The sequence below is a fragment of the Anomalospiza imberbis genome, chromosome 6, assembly GCF_031753505.1.
Source record: "Anomalospiza imberbis isolate Cuckoo-Finch-1a 21T00152 chromosome 6, ASM3175350v1, whole genome shotgun sequence".
In the NCBI taxonomy this organism is placed as follows: domain Eukaryota; kingdom Metazoa; phylum Chordata; class Aves; order Passeriformes; family Viduidae; genus Anomalospiza; species Anomalospiza imberbis.
In genome coordinates, this window is record NC_089686.1 from 36,167,549 (window position 1) to 36,189,646 (window position 22,098).

Genomic DNA, 22,098 nt, shown 5'->3' on the forward strand with positions numbered 1-22,098 from the left:
TCAGATCAGTTTGACTGCATTAATATAAGACATCTTTTTAGATGTCCTTCATAATTTAGGTACTCTTTTGCAGTAGTTCATGTATGTTTGCTTTGGTTTTTTTCAGCTGCCTTTCATCTTGCTTGTCTACTCTTCCCACCAAAAAAAAAGAGAAGAAATGTTCACCCTGAAGAAATATTTCTAAATAAACATCAATCAGCAATCCTGGTAATCTTCAGGAGTAATCTGGAGAACTAGGGCTTGCTCACTTTCTTCCTGAAGCTCTACCATTTTATTTTAGCTCTAGCAAGGCTGTCAAGCATTTCGTCTGTATTAAAATTGATCTGAATTCCTGTTTCGTTCCTCTTCTTTCCTCTATTACTGTAGTATCCATGGAGATCTTGGTGTTTTGTGCCATTTCTGCCTGGGCAATGGTGCCAACTTGTTTTTTTAAGAGGTTTGCTGACACTTTCTTTGCTGTCTCTCAGTGCATGTGGGTTTCCAATTTTTTTTGAAGAATAATTTTTAAAAATAAGTCTAACAGAAAGTCCTGTTCAATTAAAGCAGTTGATTTACATTAGCATAAGTTCTAGAAGTCCCACAGTAAAGCAAACCCCCACTGAGTTAGCTAAAAGAGGTAGCCAGGTATGCTGCTTGCCTTGCAGCACAGGGGGCTGCAGGCAGCCCTTCTGCTGCTTGACTGGATTTGTTGCTGTCCTGGAATTCTGCCTTGCTTCTCTTGCTCGACTACATTGGAAGCTGGATTAAACAATTGCTTGTGTTGATGCCAAAACAGGTGGAGGACTCCAGTAATTACAGTCCAAACTTGGTTGTTGTGCAAACAATACTTCTGGTTAGCGGGCAGCTGTGCTATTGGAAAGGATTGGGTAGACATCAGCAATACGGACAGACAGAACGAGGGGAGATTGTTAATTGTCTCATGGCAAAATTCACTTCGTATTTTTTACACCTCATGCCTAAACCCGTCTCAGTGATGGTGATTTTAAGTGACAGATTTCAGTAACGTAAAAATGTCTGCAGGACTTCTTAATATGAAGGTGACTGGTAGCTATGGCAGATGAACTACATTCAGATGTTTTAAAGATATAAGAGTAGAACTTTGAGAGTACCTGTGGCTGAGTGCGGTACAAAAAATCATTGGATATACCTGAAAAGATCACCTGTAAACTTTATCCCATCCATACTGATAACTGAAGAAAGTGGAAAAGCTGCTTGGAGGCTTGAAACAGGAAGACTACAGTGGGAGGAGGCAGTCTTCCCAGTATCCAAGGTATCAGGCATTTGAAATGGACCCCAAGATCCAATGCTATGGCTATTTGCCTATTTCCTCAGCCTTAGGAAGGTGCAAACACAGGGAATTGTACAACTGGACTGCAACAATCTGGAAAACTTCCAGTAATGCATAGGCCGTGTTTGTCACATGTCAATCCTAAGTGCCCAAATCTGCCAAATCTGCTAAGCACCCAGAACAGTTATGATATGCTCTTGGAAGGAGGCGCAGGGGAAAAATTTTGATCTTGGAGATCTTTTGGTCTTTAGGCATTTGCCTAGAGCTACTGTTGCCTCCTACCCCAAGTTAATAAAATTTTCCCTTTGCTTAGCCCATGTGGGAGCCACATGGAAGTGGTGTGACTTTGCACCTGTGTAGATTAAATTATCTGTGCTATTATCTTGCTAGCAATAGGGTGAGGGGACACAGTCCCCTGCACCACGGGAAGTTTAGGTTAGGCATCAGGAGGAATTTCTTCACCGAAAGGGTGATTAAACATTGGGATGGGCTGCCCAGGGAGGTGGAGTCACTGTCCCTGGAGATGCTTAAGGAAAGACTGGACGTGACTCCCAGTGCCATGGGCTGGATGAAAAGGTGGTGTTCCGTCCCAGCTTGGACTCGATGATCTCAGAGGTCTTTTCGAACCTAACTGACTCCGTGACTCCGTGACTCCGTAATGCAGGGCGCGCAGCGAGCACCCAGACGCCGCAGTTCAGGTGCCTGCAGAGGGACCCCATGCGCGTAGCTCAGCACACACGATCAACGCGAGCTCCGCGAGCCCCCGGGCCGGGCTTTGCTGCGGCCTCCCGCAGGAGGCGCTGCCGAGGCCCGGCGCGGCGGCGGCTGCGCGCGGGGCGGGCCCTGGGCTGCGGGCGCAGCGCCCGGTGACGGCGGCGGCTCCTTCCGGGCCGTGACGGCGCCGCCGGCCGCGTCCCTCGCTCTCAAAATGGCGGACGGAGCCGACAGAGGTCCCGCGGCGGGAGCGGCGGGCGGCCGGGCCCCCGCGCAGGCCCCGGAGCGAGCTATGGTGAGGCTGCAGACCGGCGCCGCGCCCCGCGGTTCCCTTTGCCCGCCCTCGGGGGCAGCCCGTGCCCTGCCCGCGCTGCCTCCCCGCCGCTCGGCCGAGCAGGGCTGGCTCTCCGCGGCTGCCGAGCGGCGCCGTGGAGGGCCGGGACGCGCCGCTCTGCACCCGCCGAAGCCAGCGGGAGGCTGTGGCAGCAGCCGCGGCGCGGCCCGGGCGCTGGGGCCGGAGCGGGCGGCCCGGTGCTCCGGTGCCGGCGGCAGGCGCGGCTGCGCACCCGCTCCCGGCGGCCTGCGCTGGCTGCGGCTCCGGGGCTCGCCGCCTCTGCCCCGGCAGCGGAGAGCCAGCCGTGCGCCGGGCCCGGTGAGCCGCTGTCACGGGCCCGCGGGGGAACGGTTTGTCTCAGTCCCCCGCAGCATCTCTCAGCCCCTGCCCCGGGTCTGCAGTTGACACTTAATGACGGAATTGAATGAGACCAAACTTTGGAAAGCTGCAGAGCCGTCCTTTAAACGTTGTACTGTGTATGTGCATTTTAACCATAATCCTTTACCTTTCTTAATTAAAGGTGACTCTGCTGTGGAACAGAAAAGGCAAAGTAACAAATTATTGTTCTACAGAGTGTGTGGAGCTGCAAATAGTATAATTTAGAAAGAACATAGGAAACAGTTGTTTGTTGAGCAGAAGTTTTGTTTCTTTTTTCCTTCTGCAAAATAATTGTCTATGGATTTAATATTTTGTTATTGAACACAATTTGTTGTTGAACCTGTCTAGTGGTAGCATGTAAGTGCCTTCTGTGGTTTCTTCCACAAACTTGTATACTGGACTACTATGTTTGAAACACTTTCTCAGGAGGAGTTTAAAACCCAAAAGCTGACAAGTTAAGAAGGGAAGGCAGATGGATGTGTATGAGGCACTTTACGTTTTATCTTCTATTTCCTGTAACAGTCTGCCCACATAGTATAGTTTTGAAACTGTTGACTGCTGGTGTTTATAAGTTGGGTGCTGGCAAGCCTGTAGAATAGCTACTTTTTACATGATGCTACACACCACTAATAAAAATAGAAAGATGTTTACTCATGGAACTTGTCTTGCCTGTGGCAGCACTAAGCCAACAAACATTATTTCTCGTACCCTTCTCAGAACTGTATCTGCAAATCATTAGAAATGGCCCTTTAGTCATGGACTTAATTCTTAAGTTATATTTCTGTAACTGAAACCAGCCTATGTGTGGATTTTTTTTTTCTCAGGAACAACCTGATTTCAAACTAGGAAAAAAATGATTTGGTTGCATAGTGTCAAAAATTGCAGCCCAAGACAGGCGATTTCTTAAGCTTGCGAGCTGTGCATAAAGCCAGTGGTGCTGAGGCTAATAGTGGCAATCAGCAGCAAAGCAATGCAATCAGCCTTTCATTAACTGGGGACTTAAGAGGCTGAGTTAGCCCAAGCAATCCATGAAATAGTTAATAATGGTATTGTGAAAAACTAAGCGAGAGTTGTTGAAGAGATCCTCAGCTGCTCAGGGTTGATGCTGGTCCACTAAGTTGTCTTAATTTTTGTGTGATTTCAGCCAACTGAAAGTGTCTGGACCAGAATTATCGTTATTCCAAGGAAAGTAGTTGGCTATCCAGACCATGTTGCCTGCCATATATCCAAGCAAACTGAAGGGATTTTGACAGGGAGTAGGGGCTGAGGGTATGTTATAAAAAGGGAGAAGAAGAGCTTGGGATATGTACTCAGGTTGTGTCTGACAGCATTTGTGATGTTAGACAGCAAACCTGGCTATAGTGATACTAGAAACAGCTGTAATCTGGAAGCAGTACACCCAATTTATTGCTGTCTTGAAGATGGTACTAAGTAGGTAGAACTAATATATCCTGCCTGACTTGTGCTTTCACGGTGCAGAGCTGTTCTGAAAGTTACTGTGGTGCTAGAATTGGAGAGTCGTGTGGAGTGGAAAGCAGTGGTTAAGTAGGGTGAGCTTCGGCCTCACTGAACTTGTCAGAGCTGTCTCAATGTCTGAGCAGTCAGACAGACTCTTGCTCCTCTGTTCGTCTCTGGCTTTGGGTGCCATTGGCTGCAGTGCAGCACCACATCTGGCTGCAAACCTTCCCCGAGTGCTGGGTGCATGGTGCAGTTTACATGAATGACTCTGCAGGAGCCAGCCTGATTCTGGAATGGATGGTGATGAGTCAGGTAATAAACTCTTCTGCACCCAGCCCAAGTCAGTGGTGTCTTCTCTGCATTTATCTGCAGCGCTTCAGGTTGGATGACTGTGGTTGAAAACACTTGGAAGTCAGGTCCTGTCTGTGCTTCTGCTTCTTCATAGTGGCTGTATTGCTTCCTGAGCTGCCCTGGAAGAGAGTGGGCTGAATTTAATGCTGATTAAGTAGTAAACCCTGTCTACTAAACTGGAGTTTACTTTCTTTCCTTTCCCCAACAGCATCCAGAGTTTACTGGGCTGGACTTGGCTTGTCCAGTAGTTGGCTAGCAGGCATTGCTGGTGGCCTGACAAAAGCCTGCTTTGCAGGCTGGATCCAGCCCTTGGTTGGTCATCCATTTGTATTCATAACTAATTCCGGTTTGACTCCTGCCTGCTTTTGTGTCTGCTACCTGGAGCAGGGCTTTGATATTAAGCTATTTCAAGGATTTAAAATTTACACTGAATCTTCAAATTTTGAAGGTATGTGTACCTTCTCAGTAATATTTGTGAAGAAAAGCGTTTTTTTTTTTTTTTTTTTTTAAAGGTTCTTTCTTTTGCCATTGGTCAGAACTCCTAACAAAAGGTGAGATATAAGTGGTGTAGTGGTGTACAGGAAGAGAAAGGCTTATATTATTGGGATATTTCCTTTAAAGACAGTTTCCTTTAAATGTCGGTTTCATAATGTAAAGCACGATACAGGCTCTTGTGCATTTTAAGGTATTTCAGATCTTTGTCGTTCAGTGCTGTTACATAGTTGAGAAAATGTGTATGAGAAGGCCTGCTACTATAGATGTGTAATCAGGTAGTAATATGGAGGCGATATTCATACTAACGTGCAGGTTATTTCTTGAAATGAGTGAAATCTGAGTCAGGCCTCTTATTTGGAGTTGCAGTGTCTTCTAAACTGAATTGACCTGCTTAGACCAGATGACATGTCCATATAATTTTACTTTGTTAAGCTAAATTTGTTTAAAATTTCATTTTAGGTAAGCCATCATATCCTTTGGTGTAACTAAGCCCTGAAATGTAGACGGTCAGACTGCTGTGTTTAGAACAGTGCAGCGTATTGGCAGAAGAGTCTTTACTGTACGTTTGTTCAGTGTCCAAGAAATGGAGCTGTGGAAGTTTCAGCAGGTAACTGGAGCATGGCCCAGTTCCTGTTTGCATCCCTATATATTTACTGAAGTGCTTTCACATTGTTACAGCATCTGGTAGGCTGTAGTTTTTTCTTCTCTGTCAGCTTTTATGTTTACTTATATTTATTGGTAATTTTTGTGGCTTTTGTTAGTGCAGGGGTAAACTGATTGTAAAGATATCTGTTATCTTTGCTCGAGTCCACATAAAGCGCACAACATATGGTTGCTCTAGTCCTACTACAGTACTGCAGTTGTGGGAGGTATGTCGCTCTAGGAGAAGGCAGTGGATATTCCTGATAGCATGTAACTGTTTCAGTCTCTCCTAGATGTCACAGCAGTAGAGAAGTTAGGGATAAACAGATTCCTGTATAAGAGAAAGTGTTTGAGAGATGTTGAGTGAGTGCTAAGTATGGGTAGAATCACCTGAATTTTTCTAAACATTCCTTCACTGCAGAATTAGACTGTGTACAGTGGCGATGATAATTGAAAAAGTAGGTAAGTGTGAATACACATGGAATTAAAAAAAAAATCCACAGGTGTTGTTTTCCACCCCCTGTACCCCCCATCCTTCCATTAATGAATTACTTCTTTGTAAATATTCTCTGTAGTTGCGTGTTTTGAAGTGCAGCCTGGTGCTTGCTAAGACATTTCATGGATGTTGTGTTCCTTCAAATGTAGGAGACCACAGCATGGATGTTAAGGATCAAAGAAAGAATAAAAGTATTTCCTTTGTTTCTCTAGAAACAAAATAAAAATGATCTGTCAAATGAATAGTGAGAACTCAAAATTCAATTTCAAAGTCTTACAGAATATTATAAATAACTCTGCAAGGATGATTTTGCTATTTTTATAGGGAGAATAATTTTTCCCCCAAAATAAGTATTTTGCACATTGTTTTGGTTTACTGTGTGGTACTAAATTTCTGCTTCCTCTAGTGTTAATTGTATGTTGCTATCTACCAAATGCAGGTTTCACCAAAAAAATTGGAACATGAGAAGGTGATTAGATTACATGCCTCAAAGACTTGAAAACTAGTTCCAGAATTCCGGACCATTTTGCCTGTTGAGCCTAGTTAGTTTTGCAGCATATTTAGGCTGGAGTGTCCACTTGGTAGGGAGGTGCAAGAGAGGTGCCTCCCGCATGGTGGAGAGAGCTACAGGCCATGATTTGACTCCAGTTGTCTCCTTGGGCAGCAGATTGCTTTCAGGTGCTTACTCCCACGAGTTACAGCTGTGCTCTTGTGGTTTTGGAGGTGCCTGTGGTTTAAAAGTGACCTGCAGTTTCCAAGAGGTCGAGCAGCTTGGGTCTGTGTGTTGTTTACCCTGAAGAAGACAGTAGTTTTAGCTGTCCAGCAGCTGAAACAGTAACAGGTGGTGCTGGTGGTTACTTGTCCTTCTCTGGTGGTCACCGATTTGCTCTGGTTCAGCTCAGCTGGTAGTCATTGGTGACTGCTGGAATGAGGCAGGTTGTGCTCTAGACAAAACTTTAGTAGTCTGTGCTGGTTTTGAGTCTCGTTCCAAGTGGGCAAACACCTGCATCATTAAAGCATCTTTTGACATGAATAGGCACCCTGCTTTGGCTCAGGGGCCAAAGTTAAATGACTGAAGAGATCAAAAAGTTCTTTTATGTGTTCAGGTCAAAGTTGATGTTTTGTTAGGACAATGTTAGACAGTCTTGAATGTTACCCATGTTGTGCCAAGGGAAAAAAACTTTTCAAACTCAACTTCCTTCTTTTAGTGTAATTACTGATATCTAGAGCAGACTGGATACTGAAGTTTGGTAGTATGGTTTGATTTTTTTTTTTTAGCCATGTTATATAAATGAGCTGACAGATGCATCAGAAAACAGATATTTTGTATTTGAGTTCTAAACGGTAATTTTTACAGCTTAGATTCTCTACTAAAGCATTGGTTGTGCTTTGTTGGAGAACGTGAAACAGCATAATTCCTGTTACAAATGTGACAAAACAAATAACGTAAGTTTCTGTTTTAACTCCCTGAACTGTACCCTTACAGAGATAGGATTTATGCTCCTAAAAAAAAAAAAGTTTGATTTAAGGCAGGGAAGAAGAAGTATGTTAATTTCTAGCATTTATTTTTGAAGCCCCTTCTTTGTGGAGTATATATGTTTGAGGCTGAAATAGATTGCCTTATCTTCCTGTTGTTTTTACTAAAAGTAATGCCTAGGTGTTCTGTACTCTAGTTGGATCTTATTTTCAGTGCATTAGAAAACTGGTAATTTTAAACCAAGATAATAAGGAAAAATGGAGCCAAAATTTTGAAAGCAGAACACTTATATGAAAATGTTAGTTCAAGAATCCTTTGAACTTTCCTTATGAAAATGTTAGTTCAAGAATCCTTTGAACTTTCCTTTTCAAAGAAATATTAAGTATTCTGCCTACTTATCAAAGAACCTGTGCATATTTATCCTTTTAAAATGTCATATGTTTCCTCAATTAGTTAGACAATATCAAAATAAAAAGTTTTCTGAGATGCTGTCCTGCTAATCTCTGTTTAACTTGTACAAGTGTTCTGTGCCTTAAAGCTGCCTTTTGCATTTGGTATTTATGTTGAATGGCACCTGCTTGAAATCAGTATGCCCCCAGCATTTTAAATATTTACTTTTAAAAGCCTTCTTTTTCTAGCTGCTTTGACAGGCAGCTGGTATTTTCTCATGCCTGACAGATTTTTGCTATGCATAGCAAAGTATTTTACTATTCCTTTTAACTGGAATGCTACTGGTAGTTTCTGTTGCTTCATAATTTGTTGTTTAATGTTCATAAATATTAATATTCCTTTTCACTGGTTAATGTATAGATCTAAAAATAGTCTTGAAATTTAGGCAATCACTTTTGCACTAGAAGATCAGCTTGTCAATCAGTGTAGTTAAAGTATAGCTGCTTTTTATAATATTGCCTTGTGCAAGCTGTTAGTTTGCAAAGACTTCAGAGTTCGAAGAGAACTGTGCTTAGAAGGTAGATCAAAAATAATCATGGAAGCAACACCTACTGAATTAGTGTATGTAATAAACCTCTGCAATGATAAGAAAAATAATGTTCTTGTTCTTCTTAGGAGTATAATGGGTATTTCCTGGGTGATGTATAGGGTGAGCATATATTTTAAGTGTTCTTACCAAAAGGCAGACAGCCTGCTTGAGAAAGTTCTCTTGCTTCCCTTGTTCTCTCTTCTTTCCTACTTCCTGTCCTCTCTTCTTGGAACAACATTTAAATAGAATTAAAAGCTTTGCACAAGAATGCTTGAAATGCTTGTGAGTTTGACTGTGTGAGAATCCACTTTACACTTCTGGCAGATTTTCAGGGAAGCTTAGCCCTGTGTTTCTTGAAGCTATGATGTGCTCTAGAGCAACAGTGCAGAAGCTAAACTTGCACCATCTCTTGGGAACCTGGGTCATTAAGATAGAAAGGGACAGAGTGGGATTGTCTTGTGCTCCGCGAACAGAGCGTGCCATGGGGCTACATCCCACCATCCCGCATTTAAAAAACACAGTGACCAAACTGGGAGGTGGATTTGATGAAGGCATGATGCAGTATAGGTAAGATAAAAACAAGTTACAGGAGGAAACATGGTTAAGGAGAAACACTAAATTATGAATTTTAATTATGATAAGAATAATTCACTTCCACTCATCTTAAATCAGCCACATAAAATTATAAACACATGATCAAGTAATTCAGTTTTCAGCTACCTCTTACAATTGAATATCTTTCTCAGAGCCATCAGCTGTGTGTGATATTTTTGGTTTTTTTAGTGTTAATATGCAAGTATCTGATAAATTTGGATTTAATTTTTAATTATTTTTTACAGTTTAGTGTCTTTATGCTCTGGGTAAGCATCACTTTTATTGAATAAAAATGTTACTAGGTAGTTGAAAAATTTGAATAAGTTAATTAAAATAAAAAGACAACTATTTTTTTTTTTTTTTTTTTTGTTCCTCAGATCTGAATATGTGAAAATAAATGCATAGCTATATATTTCAGTGCATGTATATGCATACAGATTGCATATATATTGCATAAGTGTGTATGCTACAGCTTTTAATCATTTCAGTGGTGCTTACTGCTCAGGTGAAATTCTGAAAAAAAAACCCAGATTTGTTTGTTAGCATTGGAGTTAAAATAACTGGTTCCTTTCAATTAATGCATGGGTCTTAATTTTCAGATAATAATGGATAGGTTTGAATGCTTTGTGATTCAAGGAATCTGATTAGACTGATCAAGCTGCTGCACTTACAAAATAAGAATATTCTGATATGATTGTGGGCGAATATGCTATTCTGCTTGACCACATTATCCATGGCTTATCTTTTCCATCAGCTTCTGCCATGCATTTTCACCATGATTAATGAAGTAATGGGCTACCTAAGGATAATGCTGAGGAAGATTAATGGCCAAAAAAAAAAAAAAAATGGATTGAGGATTTTTTGGTTTTCACATAAAAAGTTAAATAGTCTACTTCTTTGAGCTTTCTTTCGGTCTGAGCCCTTTGGTGGTTGCTTTGTTCATTCCCTACTTGCTGGCCTGGAGAATATTCCCTTTAGAGCGATTTCTGAAATTACATATGCTTTTTTTTATTGCACTCATCTTGAATCTTTTGTGCAGTTTTGGGCCCCACGGTGTAAGAAGATACAGGCCTATTGGAGGGCAGCAAGGATGGCAAAGGGCCTAGAAGGGGAAGCTGTGTGAAGGGCAGCTGGCGTCACTTGGTCTGTTCAGCCTGGAGGAGATTGAGGGGAGACCTCACTGCAGTCTGCTACTTCCTTGTGTGGGGAGGAGGAGGGGCAGACACTGATCTCTTCTCTGTGGTGACCAGTGAGAAGACCTGAGGGAGCAGCGTGGGATTGCATCAGGAGAGATTTGAGTTGGATATCAGGAAAAGGTTTTTCCCCAAAGGGTGTTGAGCACTGGAACAGGCTTCTTGGAGAAGTGGTTGTAGCTCCAGGCTTGGCAGAGTTCAAGAAGCATTTGGACAATGCTATTAGGCACGTGGTGTGGTTCTTGGGGCTGTCCTGTTTTGGACTTAGTGATCCCTTCCAACTTAGGATATTCTATGATATTTGGATTTTAACCAAGGTTGTGTTTGAAAGGATGTTGTCTTTAAGAGCCTTATCTGATTTGCAATGGGAAAAACCAGAAGTTATTTCTAAATCATGGGAATAATATGAAAGAAAGACTATTCGGACTTGAAGGACAGAAATAGGACAATTGAAGAGATCTGTTTGGAGAACTAAAGAAGTTGGAAGTGAAGTTATGGACTAAGAACCTCAAGTCAAAACACAAAACACTTTCATTAACTGTCTTACAAAAAAGAAATTGCATTTTAGCCTGGTTTCCCAATGACAATAAGCTTGTATGATCATTTGGGCTTCTTTCTACCTCAGCAGCTATTGATCTCTGATGACCAGTTCAACAAGGCTTTCAGAAGACCATTAAGTTGGTATATGCTTTTTGACTATCAGCAGGCAAAGGAATGAATCCCAAACTTTTCCCAGCTGTGGCAGCTCTTTCCACTTGTCAGCAGCTGAACAGACATCAAACTTTGTGTATTGTTTGGCCCGTGGGGAAGAGTGTAGTTGAAAATTAATTAGTGCATGGGTTTCTCTACAGTAACATAATACTTGCCAGCTCTTGCCTTTGAGTATTTTAGTAGAAGACTTCAAAGGAACAGAGATTACTGTGGTGGAAAATGGCAGAGAAATCACTGGAAATCCATGGTTTCTTGGATTTTATTGCTCAAAGAACTGACTTCTGATGTAGGGAAGCATTCTGAATTCACAGTAGAAGTATGTAATCCTATTTTTCTTTATATTTACTTATTTGTTTATCCGTGGGTGTACTTTTTGTTGCAGTGGTGTGATGAAAGATTCGACTTCCAGGCTACATTTTTACAGTGCTTGGCAAAACATGTGCCAAATATTTACTCAGCTGAAATGGACCCCTTGGCTGAGAAACAAGAAGAAATGGTCCAGGCAGCAATATTATACCCCCTGGAATGTTATTTGTTTGGGGAGGACCCAGATATATTCCTGGAGAAACTACAGCAGAGTGGAACCTCCCAACTGTGTGGAAAGGTGTTCAAAGGAGGGGAGACAACATACTCTTGCAGGTAAGGATGATGGTGTGTTGTCATCCATGTTCCTGTCTGAAATAATGCAGCAAAGTGCTTGAATAAAATCAGTTGTGCTGCTAACTAGTCATTGCTTGTGTCATGGTACTTCTTTGCTTAACTGATGCTGGCATTTGTTTCCCATTTCAAATCACTTTAGAGTGAGGAAAATTGCATATGAGAAGAAGGCTCAGCAGAGAAATGGGAAAGGAAATAGAAAGGTTACTAAAAGTACTGAAAGCTGTTGGTTAAAAGTGTTGGATTATAGGGTATGAATATAGAGTCTGTACCTGAATTGAGGGATACAGTACTCACCCTTTCAAAGTCTGAAACAGAGTCCAGCATTTCTGAGCATCATCAGTCCTTTGCTTTGGCAATAGCTGTGGGACCAATGGTCATTTTTCACCTTTTTTTCTCATCCTGCAGTATATTAAAGGTGATATCTCATTGATTTGATAGAATTAATTTTATTAATTCCTATTTATACAAATACATTAATTAGTATAATGAATAAAATATGTTAATATTAAAAAGCTAGCAGTTTTTGTGGTGAATGTAAAGATTGCAACAGTTCTAGCAATTGATTAGCATTAATACAATGTTATTGCCATAGTTTATTCTAATTTGCAGTTTATTTTAAAAGCTTAGAAAAGTTAATTAGAAATACTAAGAGGATATTATTAAGGATGAAAAGTATTATCAGTAAAAAATCCATCCCTTAAAGTTTAGGAAGTGTCAAAATAAAAGCTCTCTATAAACTTTGTTTATGAATTTCACTGTAAAGTTTTAATCAATCACATACTCTTCAGCCTTTTCTGGGAATCAGGTGGTGTGTTTGAAAGGGGAATGGTCTTTGAAGAAGTCCTGCTGTGTGTACTAGAAAGTGTATAGCGAGTGGGACAGCTGTACAAAGGAAAAAGCAGGACAAGGCTGTTTAGTGCTGCTAGAACAGGAACAATTCTCTTCCTGCCTCTCCAGAGTTCATGTATGATAGCAGGCAAAAAGACAAAGCTAAATGTCTGAGTTAGTCTCTTTCTTATTTTTTTTTTTCTTTTGAATTGCAGTCTTTCAAAAATCTGGTGGTATTTAAACAAGGTGCTGTATTGTACTACTGCAACTGAAGCTAGGTATCTGTTTGCTTTAGGCTTCTAAAATGCTAAAAATAAAAGATAATCTGAATGACTTGAATTTCAAATCTAGCAGGCACTTCTGTCTTCTTTTTTCTTTGATTCATCTTTCAGTAGATTTATGGTAATAAGTGAGTATTACTGAAGTATTAAATGAAAGTAATGATTATTATAATCTCAAGGTTTGGAAGGTAGTTAATTCTGTAATCAGAATTACCATGGTATTTTAGTTGTACAAGAAGTTTGAACTAAATGTTGAACAATGGTATAGAGTAAAAAAATTGATATGTTGTCATTTAGCATCTGTCATCTACATTTTGCATAGAATAAAACAGCATTTAAAGAAAAAAGTGGCCATGTTTTAAGGAAAAAGGCAATGTATAAAAGTATGTATGTGAAACATAGAATAAAATGGAATTAGATTGTCCATGAGTGTAATTCCCTATTTTCAAGTATATAAATGCGTGAGTGAAACATTTCAAGTTACATTTCAAAGTATATATTCCTAGCTTATTTAGTAAGAAATTCTTTTCAGATTTTAATTTCTGTTTTAAAAGTTAGAAACATAACCTAGTAGAAGTGTAGCAAAAATTTAATGAGCAAACTGACTACTGACTGATGTTGGAAACAATAATAAAGGTTAATTCAGAGTCCTCACTGGTTTTCCTAGCTGCTTATTCTTAGCAAAACCAGAAAAAGTTTTGCTAAGCAAGTTTTGAAAGTGGAAATTGAGCATGTTTTTGACAGAATTTGACATAGCAGATTTGACTACATGGTTCAAATTTAACAAGACCGGTTGCTCCATGTCACAGAAAGATGATGAAAGTCAATGTTTTTATAATTTGAATCTGTTGTTAATCTCAACTTTTCTTTTTGTTCAGAGCAACGTATTCTTTTGTGCATGAAAATTTCAAGTGTTTGTTTTAGAAAGTTTTCCACTTACCATTTTTGTTGCAGAGACTGTGCAGTTGATCCGACTTGTGTGCTCTGTATCGACTGCTTCCAGAATAGCATTCACAAGAACCACCGGTACAAGGTAGGAAAATCTTATTTTGACAAATGGTACTTGTAGCTTTAGAGAAGTTCTTTTGAGGCTATAATAAACTGCATATAAACCATTAGTAATTTTATTATTGAAAAAATAAATTCTGGGATTTATGAATTACCTAATCGCTCTCTCTCTTGTGTTTCTAGCTATGTAAAGCTTCTTCTAAGAACAGCAATTTACTAATTGAAGAAACAAAAGAGAAAGGAATTTATTACTGCATGAAGTGTTCTTCTCTTTGGCAATTTCATGCAAGTGTAGATCAGAGCAAAGAGCTGTGACTGTAAATGGCAGTTGTGTCCTCAGTCCTAGTCAATTCTGTTGGGATATAAGTAAGGTGAAAACCCAGGGAAAACAGGCAATAATGATTACAGAGCGCTTTGGAACCACAGCTGGGCTGAGAAGCTGTTGTCATTTCCCTGTTTTTCAGTAAATTCTTCAGGCAGAACATCAGCTATGGAAATAGGTAGTCATATGGGAGCAGATTTGTAGCATTTTCACCTAAAGAATACAGGATGTGCTCTTTATAGATTCACAGAATAATTTATTTTGGAAGGAACCTAAGGAGGTCACCTAGTCCAGCCTCCTGCTCAAAGCACATCTAATTAGATCAGATTATTTAAAAATGTTTCAGGTAAATAACAGATTTTCGAATGTGTTTTTACTGGGTCAGAGATTTTTTTTTAGAATTATTACAAGATTGGGGATTTGGAGGAAGCTAAGCATAATTGTTTTTGCCTGAGTTTTGTCTGAACTTTTTGCCAAAATGGAGGCTCGGAATTTGTACTCTTCTGAAAGTGCAATGCAAAGTTAAAGGTATAAAAATGTATCTAGATGCTGATCATGTAATCTTTTCTTTGGTTAGAAGTAGAAGTACTAGTAAATGTCTGTTTAATATGCACATTGTTTTAATACTATTTTCTAACTTGATGAAGTAATTTTAAAGGAGGCATTGGAAAGCTTTGCTATTATTTTGTGAATAAACCCAGAAATATTTTGGCATTCATGAAACACTCATCAGTCATAGGCTTTTTCACTTACTTTCAAGTTAAATTTATTTACGACTTGCATACCTTTCTGTAGCAGCAACTCTATTTCTATCTTTATTTTCTGCTCAAAAAGTTTATCTTTTACCCCCTTTCTCCTCTGGTAAGTTTCCTTTTATCTAAAAAAAGCTGTGGTAAGTCCATTGGTTATGCAGTGACTCTTCTGTTTTTCAGTAGGTGTTTATATTTGTGTTTGATTTAAATAATTCACTATGCTATTTTCCTCTTGCCTTTTGTGGGCATATTTCATGACTGAAATACATGGTTCTTCCAGATGCATAGCTCCACTGGAGGTGGATTTTGTGACTGTGGGGATACAGAGGCATGGAAGGCTGGACCACTGTGTACTAAACATGAGCCTGGAGCATCAAGTTCTCCAAAAGAAGTAAGAATATTGCTTAAAATGAAATAAAAAATAATTAAAGGTAAAATAAGAAGGTAAATGTTACCTTTTTCTTTTAAAAAGCGCTTATTCCTATATATGAATGTATATGTATTGTATAACTCATGTAACAGGTTCAGTCAAGTTGAACCAGGATTTCCTTGGTCAAGGCGTTTGGGATCAAACATCCTTTAGACATCCTTTGGGTTTTTTGCTTTTTGTTTGGAGACAGTTTCATCTACCTGACTTGTGCACTTGAGTCTTTCATTTGGAATTAATCTGTAAATAATAACTGAGGAATTAAAATTGCAATCTCTTGTTCTTTGCTAAGTATATTAGTTCTTATTTACAAGTAATTGGTTTCCCAGAGGTTAGCAAATGTTTAGAAGTTTGATTTTAATATTTTCTGTTTTCTACATTACTGCATTACTGAACAATTGCATTTGTCAGTTACTTCTGGTGTGTGATCTGTCACTATGACAGAAAAAAAATTCTGTGCCTTGAAACTGACCTTTTATGCTAGAATATCTCATGGTTATTGTACCTCATAAAGGAGCATATTAACAAAAAAGATGCCATCTTACAAGGAATTCTTAAAGAGAATGTGGGCAAATCAGCTGCTTCAGGTAAAATTTGGGTTTTTTTCAGAGTCCTTCATTCTGAGATAATCAGGATGAAAAACCTCAGCATTTGTCATTGCAAGCAGACCCCAAATCCCTGATGGTTTTGTAGCAAACATACTGTTATTTATAGTCAAAATGTCAAAATGGTAAAGGAATAAAAAGCACTGGCCCTACAGAAAAATGAGACAAAGTTTTCCTTCACTTTTTCATCCTTCTTTTTGAAGAAAATTAATGGATTTCAGAGATAAAAATAGTTGAAGCTGCAATAACAAGTAATTTATTTACCAGCTGGAGCTTGTTACTTGATCTGCACTGCAAACTTTTAATATCTATGGGAATGCAGTAAGCTATTAAACAGCTTTTTTGAATGCAAGTTTAAAAAAAAGTGAAGCTATCACATTTGATGAGGCCTTTCATAGTCTAGGCCTAGATAAAACATGGATGTGTAAAGAAAAGTATATGAAACTGTTGGAATACTACTGAGAGCCCTTGGGGTGAAATAACTTTGAAAAGAAGAAATTAGGTGAGGTTAATTTGCTTGAAAATTGTGAAAAAGATGATTTCCTGATTATAGTACAAGTATGTATATGTAATTTACAGTATATGTATACTTATTATAGTATAATTTCCTGTTATATTAATAAGGTACTCTACCAACCCCCTTTTAATTTTTTTAGGTTATTTTCCATATTAATATTATCTCATGTTTTACAGAATTCTGAATGTCAGTTGAATGAAGAAATTATGGAGCATTCTAGGAGAGTGTTTCCCTCTGTGATAAGATACATCGTAGATATGCTTATCTGGGAGGAAGAGAAGGAACTGCCTGTGGAGCTCACCATTAGGTAGGGAGTATTTCCGACTTTCTTTTCAATTCATTAGCAGTTTGGATTATAATGTTGCCTGAAATAGTCTTGCACTCATGCAGACATTAGTGCTGAAATCCCTGTAAACAGCACTGTGGCATATTTGACGTAGAGTTATGTTGAGAAAAGCTTTTGACACTTTCTGGGAAAAGTAGTGTGTGACTGTCCTCCATCAGTCACTGAAGGGAGGTGTTCCTGAGCCAGCCTGATCTACAGTGAAATGGCAGGTCTTAGTGCACAGGGGAGGAAATGTCAGGAGTGGAGAGACCCAGCAGGTACCATTGACTGTCTTGGGAGACACTGATGGGGTGCTAAGGGGCAGGGGAGCAGAACTGAGCTGGCAGATTTTCAAGGATGCTTTCCACAGTGCTTAAGAGAAAGATGTGGATGAACCTTTTAGCAAGGTCTGTTGCAAGAGGACAAGGGCTAATGGTTTGAAACTCAAGGATGGTAGATTTAGAATAAATACAAGAAGGAATTTTTTTACAATGAGGGCAGTGAAACAGTGGAAACAGCAACCAGAGGGTTGGTGGATGCACCATCCCTGGACACATTCAAGGTCATGCTGGATGGGGCTCTGAGCAACCTGATCTAGTTGAAGATGTCACTGCTCATTGCTGGAATAGATTAACTTCGAACGTCCCCTCCAACTCAAACCATTCCATGATTCTGTGAAAATGGAAAAAGGCTGTGTACCACATTAAAAAACAAATGGGTTCATAAAACATTAGAGAAAGGAAGTTAGAATATCCGGTTACTTCAAAGTTTCTCTTTTGTACTTGAAACATAATTTCTGTAGCTTTTTCTGGCATAGATGGTGGGGGGTGTCATTAGCATGAAGAATATGCTTGATTTACTTGAATACATTTATTTTTATTGCATTTGGCATTCTTCTCAAGCTATCAATTAAGCTGTATTTGATAGGACACTATTTACAATTTTATTTTATTTGTATGATATGTTACCTTTTTCCCAGCAGAGAGAAGGTAGACAGCTACTACTGTGTCCTTTTCAATGATGAACACCACTCTTATGATCATGTCATCTACAGCCTGCAAAGGGCACTGGGCTGTGAACTTGGTGAAGCCCAGTTGCATACGACTGCCATAGATAAAGAGGTTAGTGCATTTGGGTTATCGGAGAGGGTCACCTTCTAATCATTAAGAGTTACTACTTCAGTTATAGAATCTTTGTTTCTGGTTGCTGGAGCTTGAGGAAAGAAAGGCACATGGCTGAGCAACTCTTAGTCAACACTTGTTTTTCAGTTGTGGAAAACTTGTTTAGGAAGCACATATCTCTGGTTGTACTCTGCTATTTCATGTACTTTGTGCCAGGAGGAAAGTTGATATGGTTTGTATTGAAATTATTCTGCAGAAATCTTTCATCTGTTTTAATGTGTACATGAATTTTCCTTATTTAATAATAAGATAGCTAGACTTTACTTGGTCGTTGTGTTGTTAATTTGGTTAACATTTTTCCTGCAGACAATTATGTTAATTTTTATATGCTTCTTGGTGTTTAATAGCACTCTGAGTGATGTTTGGCCTTTTTTTATCTATTGTGTATAAAAAACATAGCAAGGATCAGACTTGTGATGTTTTAGGTTTGCTTTATATTGGTCTCATGCTCAGTATTTTCTTAAACAGGGTCGTAGAGCTGTTAAGGCAGGACATTATGCCTCTTGTCAGGAAGCAAAAGAAGAAATTAAGGTAACTTCCTAAAGTAATTTTGATAAAAAAACACCCCATACCAACCTAATTAGTATTAACACTGAGCATTTATTTGACTGCCATACAGTCTTTAGCTTAGTACTTCCATGGTTTTATAACTTGCCTGTGAAGTTTTTGGAATTGAATTTACACCACCACATTTGAGACAGATAGATATCTTCAGAAATAAATCATTAAACTGTTTTCGTTGTTTTGCTTGGGAGAGATGGTGGGTAGTGAAAATAAGTAATGAAATAAATGTTGTTTTATTTTATATGTACTAATATTTACCTGACTCCTAGAGGCATTCTGAAAATGTTTCTCAACGACCTCTTCACGTGGAGGTTCTGCATGCTGATGTTATGGCACACCAGAAGTTTGCCTTGCGCCTTGGTTCTTGGCTGAACAAACTCATGAGCTATTCAAGTAAGCATTACTGGGTTTTGTTGTAATAAGGCCATGCCAGTATTTGAATGAATTAAGCAGTGTTATATATGATACTCCCTTAATTAAAATACTTTGATGGTCTTTCTAATTAGAAAATTAACAGTGCAGTAGCATGGGTGATGATATCTGTTATCAAGGTTATGAGTAGCAGTACTTTTCTGTTCCTTCTTGTTGAAATAAATGTGTTTGTTTCCCTGATGGAGCACTATCTCAAAGTTTTATTATTCTCACTTTTAGCATCACACACACTCAGTGTATGATTCCTTTACTTAAAAGCTTCCCTCCTCAGTGCTGGTGGAAAGCCACAGAGCATCTCTGTCAATGGAAACATACATCCTCTGCTTACATCTATTTCTGCTTCAGATTTGATAGATAGTTTCATTAGAAAGTGTCAATAAAACAAGCACATTAAAATCTTAACTTAAAAAAATTTCCAGTAGTGGAAAGTCTATTTGAAGCTTTCAAGCATTGTGCTGGTGTTTGATGCTGCTTATGGTTTTAAAGATTTCTGCATCAATGTACTTTTGATTTATTGTTTTTTTTTCATACTTGTCCTGCCACACTAAAGCCATTATAAAATTTCTTCACACAGTACAAATTAAGCTTTACTCACTCCTTATCCTTCTTCTTGATAGGTAAATCGGGTGGTCTGCTTTAGCTCCTTTGTAAGCTTTAATAAAGCAAATTTCTTCTCAATTTTTCTGAATACTTACTTGAAATACATAGATCAGAACTGTACTTGTTTGTTATTCTTTACTGCGTTTTACAAGTTTTAGTGTTCTGTTCTTTTGTATTTATTTTGCCAACAGTATTTTCTTGCTGTTCTCAATTCCTCAGACAGTTCTTTGGTACAAATTTTTTGAGTGTGGATTATTTCAAAGTTTCTAGTGAAAGTTTGATTTTTATCCAGGTAAGTTAACAGATACTTCTATGTTTCAGGAGACTCTTATAGTACAAAGATTGAAGTCAAACATTCCTGTCCTTCTGGATTATATACACAGAGGCTTTATGAGCCTGATGTTCTGTACTCAGCTGGAACCTTTGTGTAGTCTGGTGGTTCCTGTTCTTTTCATGGTTTTGTTTCAAGTGGTAGAACATGGATCAAGAGGCATTTAATAATGTTTAGTTCCAGGTTGTCAGGAATTTGATTCATGACTCTTCACTTTTCCTTTTCAAATTAGTAACATAAGGCCTCATTTTGGAACGTTAAAAACCCGAGGTTGACTGCAATACGTTGATCCCCAAAACTGCTTCAAGTACTGTGTCTACTGATAGGTGCAAGAAAATACAGAAGAATTTCTGAAATTCTACAAAAGACTGGCTTTCAAGGCCTGAGGCAGTGACCAGCAGAAACTTGCCTAGCCCTGAGCATTTCTGTGCTGGCATAGTAAAGGCTTCTTGTGGTTCTGCTTTGCAAAGCTGTCTAAATTATTTTCATTTTAAAATACTCTTCTGCATCACAGGGTTTATTAAATTAGGTAGGCAAGAATAATAGGAAGAAATTAGTGAGGCAGAGGGTATGTGGAAGTATATTAATTGAGAAAAAAGTAATTCTTATTTAAGTGCCTTTTTTCTTAAGTCATAGAATTATGTAATTCTAATTTTCCTGTGTCATATAATTTAATTATTGAAACATTCTTGTACAAATGAGTCGTTTCATCCCTACAGGTGACTTTCGCCAGATCTTTTGTCAAATATGTCTCAAGGAAGAAGCTGGATCTGAAAAACCCTGCTTTATAAGCAAGTTGATGCTATGGGATGCAAGGCTTCATAAAGGTTTGTTTATACATGTTGCTATAAACTAAAGATTTGTCAAATTAATTTTTCATGTGTGCAATGTATAGATAAATGTAAGTGCTGTATAGATAAATGTAAGTGCTATGTGTGTAGAATTACAGTTCTTCATGGTTTTTATTACAGTTTTTATACAGCCTTAATTTTTACAGCTGAGCTAATTTATATTTGGGATATATATTTGCCACCTCAATTTGTCCTACTTTATGTATCTTAAAAAATCTTTTTTACAAAATGCAACCTGACACTGAGTGACTTGATTACTTGATGCTTTAAATACATACCAATAAATGTCAAAACCCAAAAATCATTAATAACTTTGTTCTTATGCTTCATAACCATTTAAAGGCTTTTAATGATTTCTAATTCTAGTTTAGTAATTGATTCCTTTTTTCCCCACAAAAAGCTGCATCTTAGTACAACAAAGTAACATGCATTGTATTGGCTCTTCGCAGGGGCGAGGAAGGTTCTTCATGAACTTATCTTCAGTAGTTTTTTCATGGAAATGGAATACAAAAAACTTTTTGCTGTTGAATTTGTGAAGGTAAATGGTTTCATTTTTATGCTATGAATTTGTACTAGCTTTATGAAATTTCCCCCAGACTGAGAATTGTTTCAGGATAAATAATGAATTTTAAAGAAGCAGAACTTCAATAACTGGCTCAGCCTTTATTGGAGTGCAGTTAATTAATTCCCACGTCACTGGTTTGTTCCTTAGACTCATGTAGGTATATGCTTGTTTGAATGCCATATTGTTATTCTTCTGTGTGTCTTTTGAAGTGCCAGATGAACTGCAACTGAAATTGGCCTTTCTTTTTAAAAATTTGATACAATAATTAAGAAATATACAAAACATAAGACAAAATGCTTTTTGGTTTAGGGTGAGACTTTTTAATTCTGATAAAGATGATTGATACTTTTTCATTTTCTCTGGACTGAAACAAAGCAAATAAAGACTTGCGTTACCCATTGTACATGTCTTTTACAGACAGTTGTTGAACAACTATCCATGCAGTTCACTGCAGGAGGAAGACTTGGTTTTTAAGAATTTAATGTCTTTATTTTTTTTCTTCAGATATTTAATTTTTTTCAGATACTTAATATTTTTTCAGGGGAAGATTGGTTGTAGGAGAAAATAAATCTGGTTCCAATCTGACAAATCAGTTAAATTTGTGCTTATCTTCAGTATTAAGGCAGTGGGGGGCCATATTGACTTGCTTTGGTGCATTGAGGATATTGTGCTGTTTTTGTTGGAACTGCTTCTGTTAGGTGGGAGAGACACACTGGGATGTAATTCTTGTGAATACAAA

The 22,098-nt window shown here is 38.6% G+C and overlaps 1 protein-coding gene across 4 annotated transcripts in view; it reads left to right on the forward strand.

The window, feature by feature from the left end:
• The first annotated feature begins 2,061 nt into the window (after positions 1-2,061).
• Positions 2,062-22,098, forward strand: part of UBR1 (ubiquitin protein ligase E3 component n-recognin 1) — a 58,197-nt gene continuing 38,160 nt past the window's right edge. The window contains exons 1-10 of one of the 4 annotated variants that reach the window (XM_068193386.1): positions 2,062-2,297; positions 11,493-11,749; positions 13,834-13,912; positions 15,242-15,352; positions 16,687-16,817; positions 17,815-17,956; positions 18,485-18,547; positions 18,850-18,973; positions 20,663-20,770; positions 21,244-21,332. In XM_068193386.1, the coding sequence (XP_068049487.1) occupies positions 2,217-2,297; positions 11,493-11,749; positions 13,834-13,912; positions 15,242-15,352; positions 16,687-16,817; positions 17,815-17,956; positions 18,485-18,547; positions 18,850-18,973; positions 20,663-20,770; positions 21,244-21,332 (1,185 nt within the window). In that variant the 5' untranslated portion in view covers positions 2,062-2,216. The remainder of the gene's footprint in view (positions 2,298-11,492; positions 11,750-13,833; positions 13,913-15,241; positions 15,353-16,686; positions 16,818-17,814; positions 17,957-18,484; positions 18,548-18,849; positions 18,974-20,662; positions 20,771-21,243; positions 21,333-22,098) is intronic. The other 3 variants (XM_068193385.1, XM_068193384.1, XM_068193383.1) reach the window with 3 other exon arrangements.